General features: G+C 42.7%; 1 protein-coding gene across 3 annotated transcripts in view; it reads right to left on the reverse strand.

Moving 5' to 3' along the window:
- Positions 1-12577, reverse strand: part of ankrd44 (ankyrin repeat domain 44) — a 61902-nt gene that overhangs the window by 15241 nt on the left and 34084 nt on the right. For 2 of the 3 annotated variants that reach the window (XM_038298466.1, XM_038298469.1), the window contains exons 7-16: positions 10718-10860; positions 10257-10469; positions 8267-8345; positions 8065-8179; positions 7905-7987; positions 6008-6116; positions 2874-2942; positions 2637-2777; positions 1522-1587; positions 1333-1444 (exon numbers count right to left, since the gene is read on the reverse strand). In XM_038298466.1, coding sequence (XP_038154394.1) covers positions 1333-1444; positions 1522-1587; positions 2637-2777; positions 2874-2942; positions 6008-6116; positions 7905-7987; positions 8065-8179; positions 8267-8345; positions 10257-10469; positions 10718-10860 — 1130 coding nt within the window. The remainder of the gene's footprint in view (positions 1-1332; positions 1445-1521; positions 1588-2636; positions 2778-2873; positions 2943-6007; positions 6117-7904; positions 7988-8064; positions 8180-8266; positions 8346-10256; positions 10470-10717; positions 10861-12577) is intronic. The other variant, XM_038298467.1, reaches the window with a different exon arrangement.

Consider the following 12577-nt stretch of genomic DNA (forward strand, 5'->3'; position numbering starts at 1 on the left):
AATATAAACAATACAATACTGTAAAGTGTTTTAACAACATAAAACTGGAGAATAAATAACCAATATGCAGCTATGGACATTTTTACAGTAATGGATATTTGAAAATAGCAGCAACATCAGAGATGTGCAGAATGACAGCAGCAGGTTATTTAACTGACTAAGGTTTCTATCATTACATTTGATTTGATTAGTTCCTGCTCCCGGTGGTTGGAACCTTTATTCCATTCTGGATTCTCATCAGTCTTTGTTCACTTTATGATAAAAATTTTTTTAAAAACTTTGAGAAAAGTTTGGTATTCATTCTTTTCCTGCTTTGTGTGTCAACTGTCATGGTTGCTAAGCGACGGAGCGTACGGCTGCAGAAGGCTGGACCTGTTTGTCTCCTTATTTTCATGGACTTTGAAGGATCCAGTCCAGGTAGACCACGTCCTTGGAGGACGCAGCCCAGGATTTGAACAGAGTCTAAGTTAAGGTTTAGGATTAGCTGTGCTCTGGTAAAGGTTGGGTTAAGGTTATTATCCAGGATGCAGAAACTAGGGATGCACCATATTGGGATTTTGGCCGATATCCGATATGCCGATATTTTAAAACTCATGTAGCCGATAACCGATATCGATACCGATGTTAAAGCTGGACAAAAATAAGTAGTCATTGAAAATAGCAGTTTTGTTATCCATTTCTGACACTTTGAAAAATAATAAACTCAAATATATTTTCATATGCTGATATCGAATAGATTTTTAAAAACGCGGTATCGATCTATTTTACTTTCAAAATCTGGTGAAATTTCATCTTTCTGTTACAAACTCTCGTGATATTTTGCAAATTCTTGTGAGATTTTGTTAGTAAAATAGATCGATACCGCGTCAATATATCAACATATAAAAATATGGCAACATTTGGTGAATTTTCGGGGGATTTCGTAGCATAACGATGACATATAGCAATATTTCATTAGTAAAAGAGATTGATATGGTGTTTTTAAATGGCAATATATCAGCATATGAAGATATTGGGATATTTTAATGGATCAATATTTTTTCCTTCGTCTTTAGAAGTTTTTAAGTCTGTAAAAAAGACGTTTTTGAGGAAGAAAAAGAAGTAGTATTTTTATTTTTTTTTTTTTTTAGACTTTAGAAACTCAGAAGCTGATCAAATATCGGGTTAAATATCGGTGGGGTGGCCGATGTCCGATATTCAGTTTTAAGGCCGATACCGATAGGGGGCCCATTATATCGTGCATCCCTAGCAGAAACTGTTGAAAATGTCCAAAAAGCAATAGGAGTCCTCATTGCATATATAAGATTAGGATGTGTATGTGTGTGTACCAACCAGCTCCAGACAGTGCCTGTGTCCGAAGGCGGCGGCGTAATGGACCGGACTGTAGCCCTGTTTGTCCTTCAGCGACGCCGTGGCTCCGCTCTTGAGCAGGAACTCCAAACATCTGCAGCATCGACACAAAGACTCAGCAAACGGAGCGAAGCAGGCGCCTCCAACATGTCCGCCGTGTTCAGTACTCACAGAGCTGCCTCCTTCTCCCTCTCTGCCTGGACGCCCTCGCTCTCCGGCTCCAGAGCCACGCGGCGCCTGCAGACCATACACTGTTATTCTACAACAAGCAGCTTTAACATCAACAGAAAATTATCGCATTTTGATCATATTTCTATAATCATATGAATGAAATCTGGAGTCTCTGAGTTCATTAAATCAAAACCGGAAAAGTTCTAAAAAATAAACCTGTTTTTGCAAACAGTCGGATGTTCTGTCAGATCAGCATACCCATAGTTAATTCCTGTTTATCCCTTTAGTCATGTACAAAAAATAACAATTTAATTACTTACTTTTTGGTGTTTTTTGAAGCGTATGGCGATCTGACTTTAAATTTCTTTTTTTACTAAAGGGATACGTTGCAAAAAATGGCAATCCCAATAAGTATTTTTCTTAAAATAAGTGCTTTTCGTCTTAAAATTGAGGAGGTAAGTAAGACACTTTGCTAATCAAACAAGACAATTTATATTTAAAATAAGAAAAATTTCAAGAGCATATTATCTAATTATCTTATTCTAAGAGTAAAAATACTCATTCCATTGGCAACTTATCTCATTTAACTGCTCAAATTGGGGCTAAATTCAATTAATTTCAGACATTTTTACTTATTTCTTGCTTGTTTTTGCAGTGTACACGCCCGTTGAGGTAGTTCAAAGTCTATTTTTCATACAAAACTAAAGGGATAAACACAAATCTGACATGTTGCTTAAGCGTATCGACTACAGGTATGCTGGTCTGACAGAACACGGGCTGTAAAGGTGCTGCTGGAAGCCGAGCCTTCATTCCCTCCCAGGTTTGCCTGACAGGAAAAGATCTGCAGGCTTCTTTTATTCGCACGCTTTGGACATTTGTGCAGCTCTCAGACTGTAGTGAAGCTGCTTTTCTGCTTCTTAAAGAGGAACAGGAAATAAGGGATTCTTAAACTACAGGATCTAAATATCTGTCACAGTTTTCAGGTCTGCAGAGAGGATCATCCCTGCAGGACAACGTCTGTGCAGAGCCCACACATCCTGGACATGCTCTGCATAACTCGTATTCCTGGTCTTATCTGAGTCGACGTTTCCTGAAACAGCCGTAGTCTATCTCACCTCCTGTCCAGGTCTGAGGCGGCGGCGTAATGCAGAGCGGAGCGCCCCCACTGATCCGTGGCATTGATGTCAATGCCGCACGCCACCAGCGTCTCCAGACACTGGAAGTGGCGGCTGGCGGCGGCGTAATGAAGGGGAGTCCTGAGGGACACGAGAGCAGACAATCCGATTCAGCGGGACTCCAGGAGAAAAGGAAGGAAAGACGAAAGTCCTTCGGATCAGGACGACGTTTCCTACCTGCCACATTTGTCTCTCCGGTTGTGTTCTCCACCGCTGCTCAGCAGCAGTTTGACACAGTCCACATTTCTGCAGAAAAAAAGAACAAATGTTGGAGCAACTGTCCATAAATCATCATAAAATAGATCAGAATAAGAGGGATTCATACTAGATATGGAATTATTATATAGATTTATGATGCATCTAAAGCGTTAAGAGTTAAATACATTAATTCTCCTTTAGTTCCATAGATTTTGTTCTTGTCTAAAGACTATTTTTCTTAAACAAAAATAACAAAATGGCAGAGATACAGAATTTGTTTTCTGGAAGAAAAACAGTCTCATTGGAATCTGCCTTTTTATACACTGGATTTTAAACAATTGAATTGAATTTAATTTTTGATGACACATTGAATTCCTTACACTGAATTGTTATCTGGTAAAAATCTTCCTGCAAAAAATTCAGCTGCAAAACATTTGCCTGCCAATGTGTCGACCTTTTGGTAAGCTGAAGCCAAAGCAGTCGCCACTCGATGCAGCAGAGCAGCTTCTAGCCAATGACATCAGCTCATTGTGTTATAAACTAAATGTGAGTAAAAGATGAGTTAGAACCGCTGATAAAACAGGTGAATGGGGAGTAAATCTGGTTCAATTTGCATGTTTTCTAAGCCAAAACATATGGAAGAAAAACAGTCTTATTGGAATCTGCCTTTTTTTTAACACCGAATTTTAAACACTGAATTCTTTTAGACATTGAATTCCTTACACTCACTTTTTATCTGGTAAAAATTCACCAGAAAAGAATTCAGCTGCCAAAGTGTTGACCTTTTGGTGAACTCAAGTCAAAGCAATCTACACTCGATAGAGTCGAGCAGCTTCTAGCCAATGAAATTAGCTCATTTGGTCACGTGACACAACAGCTTTGTTAAACAGATAGAATTACAAAACGTCAGTTAGCTACTGACAGACAGCTATAATGCTACGTTTGGACGCTGCAGGCGCGGCAGAAGCAAAGGTCCCGCAGCGCGTCTGAGCAGCTGAAGCAGCGCGTCGGGAGCGTTTAAGCATCTGACGCGCCGCAAACACACTGCTGCTCGAGATGGAAAAATTTAACTTTAGCTGCTGGACGCGCCGCATCAACCAATCAGAGAAGCTGATCTGGGAGCTGGCAGGGAGACAGACACATCGCTGATGATACAGAGCGCTGTGATCGCTCCTCTGAAACTGTTTATTGACGCGTAAATTAACTTAAAATGCAGAAATCTGCCGACAGAATATGTTCCCTTTCATTATTCTGGTGCGGCAGGTTGGATTATTTAGATGAAAAACACCTACCAGCCGCCGCGGCGAACCGCGAGGAGGCGACCCGGCCAGAGGCTGCTGTTGAATGGGATCCTACTGACAGCGCACCGCTGGTATGTGGGGGTCTGAGCGGCTCCGACAGAAATAATATTGTAAGGCAGGATGATAATCTGGATGAGCTGACTGCACTGATTAAGGCCCCGTCCACACGAAGCCGAACCCTGGCCTAAACGCGCAAATTTTTCACCAAACCAGCCTCTCATCCATACGAAGCCGGCGTTTCGGGGGTCTGTAAACGATCTTTTTTTTATTAAGCCTTCAGAGTGGGAAGATTTCGAAACACCGTTTTCGCGTTTCCATCTTTAAGCTCTAACCGCATTTTTTTTCTTACACGCATGCGTCATAGCGTCGCCTCTAAACACGCATGCGTCATAGCGTCGCCTCTAAACACGCATGCGCGACACAGTATCACAACAACAATGGCGCCGTACTGTGTTGAATGGTTGCTGCTCATGCTACTCACCCTGCTGTCGGGCTTACAACAGAATCTTCTTCTTCTGGAATATCTCCAGGAAGAACAGAGCAATATCGACCACATAGTTCAGCACCTGAATTTGACTGAACCACGAAAATGGACCCGCAGGGCAACCATGTATAAATATTACTGCGCATGCCCAACATTTCGTCGCCTATTTTTGCTTTGGCACCACAGCGCCACTTACAGGCCTGGCATACATTTTGCAGCGTTTTCATGCATTCGTGTGGACGATCACATTTATTTTACGTCTCAATCTTTACGACAAACGTTCTGGAAAATATTAGAGTTTCGTGTTCGTTTTGACTTCGTGTGGACGGGGCCTAAGTTTTCAGGTGGATTTTTTCACTTAAAAACATATTAAAACTACTTTATTCCCACTGATCACAGCAAATACAGCTGCAAGGCAAAGATAGGATAGAGTAGCTCCGCCCAACGCGCATCAGACAAACTTTTGCACCGCGCAGCCAGAGCAGCAAAGCTGCTTCAGCCGCGCGTCAGAACTAACTGGTACAAGCAGTAAAAAGGAAGCAGCAGACGTGATTTTGCTGCTCCTGCTGCGTCCGGTGTGAACGTAGCATGAGAGTTTTTCCTCTTATCAGACTGGGTGAAACAACTGAGCCGATCACAGCTAGGACGGCACCCTGTCTGTTTGCCGCCGCCATGTTGCCTCTGGCCGAAATGAAGAAGAAAAAAGTTTGCCGCCGGCCGCTTCTCCTGGCTGTGATCGGCTCAGCTGAGCGCAGCTGTTGTGTCACGTGACGAAATGAGCTAATTTCATTGGCTAGAAGCTGCTCAACTCTATCAAGGGTAGATTGCTTTGGCTTGAGTTCACAAAAAGGTCAACACTTTGGCGGCTGAATTTTTTCTGGTGAATTTTTACCAGATAAAACTGTAAGTGTAAGGAATTCAATGTCTAAAAAAATTCAGTGTTTAAAATTCAGTGTTAAAACAAGGCTGATTCCAATGAGACTGTTTTTCTTCCATAAAACAAGGCTTTACTTTTGTTCCACTCTATAAAGCCTGGAACTAAACGCTATTTCTGACATTCTGAATTGAAAAAGCTTCCTGGATGGAAGAGAAACGTCTTTAAACATGGAAACAAAGTCCACTGGATTGTTTTTTTACTTTTTTGGAACGATGAGTAAAGTTTAACATATACATGGAAAAGTTACTGATTTTGATCAGAATAAAGGTTTATGCTGAAATATTTCTGTATTTAGTATATTTTGTATTTTTCTATTTTCCCAAAACGTGGTTCAGGTAAAAGCTTTGAAAGCTGTTTGGACTCCTGGACAGGTGTGTTCAGCAGGACTCACCCTCCTGCAGCAGCTGCATGAAGGCATGTTCTCCCAAGCCGGTCCGGGGTGTCGATCTGGAAGCCTGCGGACAGGACCGAGTCGTTACACATAAAGCTAAACCTCCGGCCTGACGAGGGCAGCGGCGGGAACACAGAGAGGAGGAGAGGAGAGGCAGGCGGTCGTGGAGAGAGAGACAGGTGTTAGTGGAAAGGAGGGGGAACCAGCTCAGCCACAGGAAGCGTTAGGTCACATTTACACATCAGAACTGGGAGGAGTTTATCCCAGCTGGCAGAGCGCTGGACAGAAGGTCAGAGGAAAGGAAAATAACGATCCGCTACGGTTAAAACTATGAGGTGGATTTTATATGAGGTTATTCCAGAAAGTTAAAAAACAATTCGCTAGAATTTTTATTTCTAGGTTTGAAGACGTTTCGCTCCCATCCAGAAAGCTTTCTCAATTCAAAATGTCTGGAGTAGTGGCGCTCCAGGCTTTATAGAGTAGCCCCAAAAAAAGCCTCGTTATGGATTAAAGTTGATTTATACTCAGAAACCAGATATGCCCCGCCGCAGACACTCTGCTGCACCTCTCCAAAATTATAGGTGACCGCAGAGAGGATATATGACCGCCAACGACTGGTGAAGATGGACCCGCTAGAAGAGCGAGGTGCGTGAGAACGCTGGGACCCTTTTCCACCTGGATCCCCGCTCTTTTTGGCCCTCATGTCACACACTATCCGCCACTTCCTCACCGCCTCGGCCGTATCTAGACCCACAGCTAGTTCCTGATTGGCCCTCTGGCGTTGTGGCGTGGAATAACAATGCGCAGACCACACTTCAATATTGGGCAGAAATTAAAAATATCTGCGACACGCTAATGCTGGAGGATAACCGGACCTTTGGAAAGCTTGCGAATTTAACCGAAACAGGTCCACCTGTTAGTAATGGGGATTCGTTAGGGTCGTTATTGGCCTGGCTAAACAGGAGCAACGTTTTGATCACCTGCATGGCGACGAGGATTGAGGAGATAGCAGGAAGGAATCAACTCTATCGCAGCGTTATAGTTACTGTTTAAGGTTGGTTTTCCTTTCTTAACATAGATGCTTCCTTCCTCTCAAACCACCTGTCTTCTTTGTCCAAAATGTGAACATTCTGGTCCTCCAAAGAATGTCCTTTGTCCATCAGGTGTAGATGTAGCACAGATTTTGTCCAGAGGAGGGCGCTCTTCTGTGTTGGGCCATGCGTCTGTGGAGAGGTTGTTTGGTTTCTCCAATATAAAGATCAGAGCATTCCTCACTGCATTGACCTGCAGACACTCTGCTCAGATTAGGTTCTGGTTTTTGTCTTTAGGATGAACTAGTCTCTGTTTCAGGGTCTGTTTGGTTTGAAATGTTCCAGGATTTAATGTTTAATGACCCCCCCCCATCACTAAGGGACCCGTTTAGGTTCAATTTGCATGTTTACGACAGACATTTTGAACTGAGAAAGCTTTCTGGATGGGAAGCGAAACGTCTTCAAAGTTGGTGAAAAAAAACTGGTTTGTTTTTACGTTTCTGGAAAAACTACGACCTGAAACGCAGCCTGACCAGCCAGCCGCTGGGCGGGGCTCCGACATGGAAACAGTTTAGTTCAGAACCTGCTGCCTGGATAAATCTGACTCAGCAGGAAGAAGTTTTCTGAAAGCTGCTGTAAACTTCCTGCCTGATCGCCACTCAGCTGCTTCGCCTCGTTAAGCTCCTCCCTCTGATCGCTGCCGTTCCGTTCAGACGTACGCAGAGAGGTTTCAGGAACAGTTCATGCATTATTTTTCACATAAAGGTGGACGCTTGTAGCATTTAAACATCTTAACGACAGTGACTATAGCTGCTGTAGTTTGATTCAGACAGGTATGACCCCCCCCTCCCCACCAGGTGAGTTACCTGAGGACAGCAGCTTCCTGCAGCAGTCAGAGTGAGCGTTCAAGGCCGCCATGTGTAAAGGAAACATCCCATGGACTCCTCGACTACAGACACACAGATAGAGAACAGATTAAAACCTGTTTCCATGACGATAGCACCTGTGGACCGGCGGATGCCTCACCGTGTGCAGTCGGCTCCGCTTGTGATGAGGGTGTTGATGAGGAGCTCGTGACCGTAGCGGGCGGCGACGTGAAGCGGGGTGTTGCCGTCCTTATCCACGCTGTCGATCTCTCCTCCTGGAACAAAAAAAAGACGAAGACGCGATGAAGACGAGCGGAGTTACAGGACGCCCAGCGAAGATGACGAGCATGGCGAAGGCTGACCGTTCTGGATGAGGGTCTGGGAGCGGGTGAAACGCCCGTGGACGGCCGTCATGTGAAGAGGACTCTTTCCGTCTCGACTCTGATAAAGCAGAAAAACAAGAAAACATTTCAAGGATCTACTTTTTCACTTTTTACTTTTATATCTATGGTTAATACAGCTATAACTTATTTGTGCACATTAATTATGTTTTTGATAAAAATAATTGTTTAACATATCATCAGAGTGTGTCTCAGCCCCCCCCTTCAGTGTCCGCCATATTGGATCAGTCCATTTGCTGCACATGTTCAGAAAGGTCCAAACAGACAGCAGCAAACCATTTGAAAACAAACCATGCAAAGAGCAGTGTTGCCAACTTAGCGCTTTAGTCGCTATATTTTATTTTATTTATTCATATTTTTATTCACGTGACAAGGTCAAGTACAAACAATGAAAAGTAAGGATTTTTTTCTTTTTAACAAAAACAACAACCACTCATTCCCTCCCTTCCCCAGCCCTCCCCAATCCTACAAGATTATGTTACAGATCAGTAATAACCCACATCCTTCCTCCTTACCGTACACAAACGTGTGAATAAGAAAGTATATAGACAATTAAAAAAAGAGAGAGTAGGAAGAATAACATAGATAAGTAAATAGAAAACACCACAAAATAAAACTGAGAAGTAAAATTTTCAATGGGTTGAGATGAAGCAAGGGGGAAAAGGAAATGTAATCAAAAGTCAGTTGTCAAAGGTGGAGATTTCATTTGTCCTGTAGTGTCTTTAATCTAGCTATGTAACTAATCATGCAGCCCCAAACTGAAACAAAATTTCCAGGTGCCCCCCTCAGATCATATTTAATTTTCTCCAGATCTTAGTCACTATATTTAGCCACTTTTCAGACCCCTCTAGCACTTTGATTTCTAAAAAGCTCCTAGCGCCAAATCTAGAGACTTTTTTCTGCTACTGGAGACTTTGGAGACAACATCTAAAAGCATGGAGATAGATATGTCTCAATTTTCACTAATACACATATGTGATTCATACATTCACAGGACAAGATCCACACATGAACAGAAGAAGATTCACCAAAGTATTTGCAGAGGGGAGTATGTGGAATCTGGGGGTAAGCCATCCCACGTGGAGTATTTTCTTGTGATTGGCTTATAGAAGGGAGCTTTGTGATTGGTGGTAAACCATCCCCCGTTTAAAAAAAAATGCTTTTTTGTATCGAGGCGCATCAATGGAGTCTCAAAAATCTACACACAAAGCAGTGAAGTTTAAAGACCACTGGTACTTTGATTTATAGTTGTTTATGGAGCAGAAATACTTTGGTGAATCTTGTGTGCTTGCGTCAATCCTTCTGTGCGTCTGAGAATCTCGTCCTTTGCGTGTGTGGATTTTTTTGTACTTGTGTGAATCGTGCTGGGCATGTGTGGATCACATATTGATATTTGTGAACATTGAGAGCGATCTAGATAGATCTAAATGCAGCGAACTCTGCTCTCCAGAGCGAGTAACCCTGCCTCCTGCTCTCCTCTATCTTGTCTGCTGTGATGATTCATGCAGCTATTATTTCATCCAAATGAAAAATGGAGAACAGATAAGCAGATCATGGCTTGTCTACAGTGAAAAGAAGGACTGGGTTATTTACTTTGGCCTTTTTGGAAACACAGGAAGGAGCAATCAGCTAAGTGAGCTTAGTGCTTGGAAGAAATCTTTCATTCCTTTAGAGACAGCATGAAAAGTCAGCTGAGTACAAAACATAGAGAGGAAAACAAGAAGAAAAGGGACAAGAAGAGAGGGACACAACCTAGAACAGATAATGGATGTCTATTCTATTAACATTTCTCTATCTGGAGAATGGGGCTGTTTTATCTATTGTCTTCTCTATTCAGAGGGCCCCCTGCCTGTCTTTGCCAAGGGCCACAGATTTTCTAAATCCGCCCCTGCTTCTGGCTCCATCCTGCAGGTTATCTATCGTCCAGTAAACCGAGGGTTCGCTGGTTTACCTGAACGTTAACGTCGGCCCCGTTGATGACCAGGGACTCCAGACAGAGCGCTCCGTGGGTGGAGGCCGCAGCGAAGTGCAGAGGCGTGAAACCTTTGTTGTTGGGTTGGCTGACGTTGGCGCCGTGATCGATGAGCTCGTTGACGACGGCGTCCTGGCCGTTGAAGCAGGCCACGTGCAGCGCCGTGTTCCCGAACGCGTTGGCCTCATCTATCTGTATCACACAAGAGGGAAAAACGTCTTAACTCTCATGGTGGGCAGCCCCTTTACTCTGATGCCCCGAAAAATACAACCAGAAGAGGAACTTTCAGAGCTGACTGAAGCTCTGCTCGCTCTCAAGGGTTTTTGTTTTAAGCAAAGGAGATAATTTTTTAATATAAATGTGAAATAAAAGCAATCCAGAAATTTAAACCTTGTGAAGATAAAAGGTTTTAAATTAATTTTGCTGTTATTTTGTCTCACCTCTACAGGCAGGGTGAGGAGGTGTTTGACCACGGCCAGCTGTCCGCTGGAGGCGGCGGTGTGGAGAGGCGTGTATCCTCGTTTATCCTTGCAGCTGACCTCCGCTCCCTTACCCTGCAGCTGGCACACTACCTCCAAATGACCTGCAGGGGGCAGCAGCACAAACCAAACAACTGAAATGTTTGAGCAGAAACCTTGTTTCAAAGAGTCAAATCCTGGAAGCTTTCTGCTGGTTTCTCCTGAAACGACTGGGAAGAGTAAATATCTGCATCTGCTCAAAAAGCTCCTTGTTTTCCATCGACAAAGATGAGTTTCTATTCTGCGCCTCGCAGCCTGGCACGCCGAGAACTCAAAAGGAAGCACATGATCATGGCTTTTTTTCAGATTATCAGCAAAAAATGTCGAGGAACCCTCATGGTTTGAAAGCCGAATGTGCAAAAATATTAAAAAGTCCTCAGACACGTTAATGACACCAACTGGGCAATTTGAGAGAAAGGTTTCTTTATACTGGCTTTAAACTGGGAGATTAAACACTGAAGCAGAGTTTGGTCAAGAATTATGACTTTATGCTTCTAAAGGAAGCCTGGTGTTTGTAGGAACATGTAACCCTTTAAGTTTTATCTAAGTTAATAACCTCTACAGCTACAAACTAACTTTGGAATCGAAATTATCCTAAAATATGAGAGATTTCATCAGACGTATAAGAGTCACAGGTTGTCCGTTGTGTTTTAAATTGTATTTTATGTATTTATTACTAATGTATTGTATTTATTTTAGTTTCCTTTTCCAAAGTGGTTACTTAACTTGTCAGCCAGCCATCGTAAATAAAAATGTGTTAAAGGTATATATATATAAAAAAAAAGAAATTGAGGATAAAACATAAAAAAATCTGATTTTTTTTCTTTCCTTGCTAGAATTTAATTGCATTAGAGACCATATAAAGTATTAAAAATATGACAAATAAAGCAACAAACTTGGGAAACCTTAGATCAAACTTATTTTTACATTATCAGAGTAAAGATTCCTGCCACTGAGGTGATCTAAAGCAAAGCTACAGAAGTCTGAAGATTTCTTGTTTTTATTTGGAAAACATGAATAAAATTTTCACATAAAATAGGGCTGCAGCTATCGTTACTTATAGTTAGGCTTGTCCCGATCCGATACGTGGATCGGATCGGGACGCCGATATTGGCAAAAAATGCGTATCGGCAAAGCATGGAAAATGCCGATCCAGACTGCCGATCCAGTTTTTTTTTTTTTTTATCCGGTCCGTATTTTCCAGTTTCGCCGATTAAAACGATCCATTCCACTATTTTGCGCCAGTGTTCCCCTGTTTTGCATTTTTATTAAAACTTACAGTAATACTTGCACCTTTAACTGTTTACGGTTTTACTGCTCACTGTGCAATTTCAGATTGCTATTCGTAATTTTGTCCAGTTTGTGTTTATCTCTTAACAGGTAAGTTTGTTGTTACCAAGCATTGTGTTTTATTCAATCTCACCTAATTTAGCTGGCTAGATGTTATCAAGAGTACTAAAACCCTTTTCAACATGAGTCTTACAACTAAGGCTAAATACTTTAACTTAAACTTAAATACATGCTCGGATAGGCTGGTATCGGCCAGTATCGGTATCGGATCGGAAGTCCAAAAACAATATCGGTATCGGATCGGAAGTGCAAAAACCTGGATCGGGACATCTCTACTTATAGTAGCTGACTATCCATCCATTTTCTGATACGCTTAATCCCAAGCTTGGTCGCAAGGGGTGCTGGTGCCTATCCCCAGCTGTCTACGGGGGAGAGGCGGGGTCCATCCTGGACAGAGAGGCGGGGTCCATCCTGGACAGAGAGGCGGGGTCC

The sequence above is a fragment of the Cyprinodon tularosa genome, unplaced genomic scaffold (assembly GCF_016077235.1).
Source record: "Cyprinodon tularosa strain WSP-4 unplaced genomic scaffold, ASM1607723v1 ctg408, whole genome shotgun sequence".
NCBI classification, from domain to species: domain Eukaryota; kingdom Metazoa; phylum Chordata; class Actinopteri; order Cyprinodontiformes; family Cyprinodontidae; genus Cyprinodon; species Cyprinodon tularosa.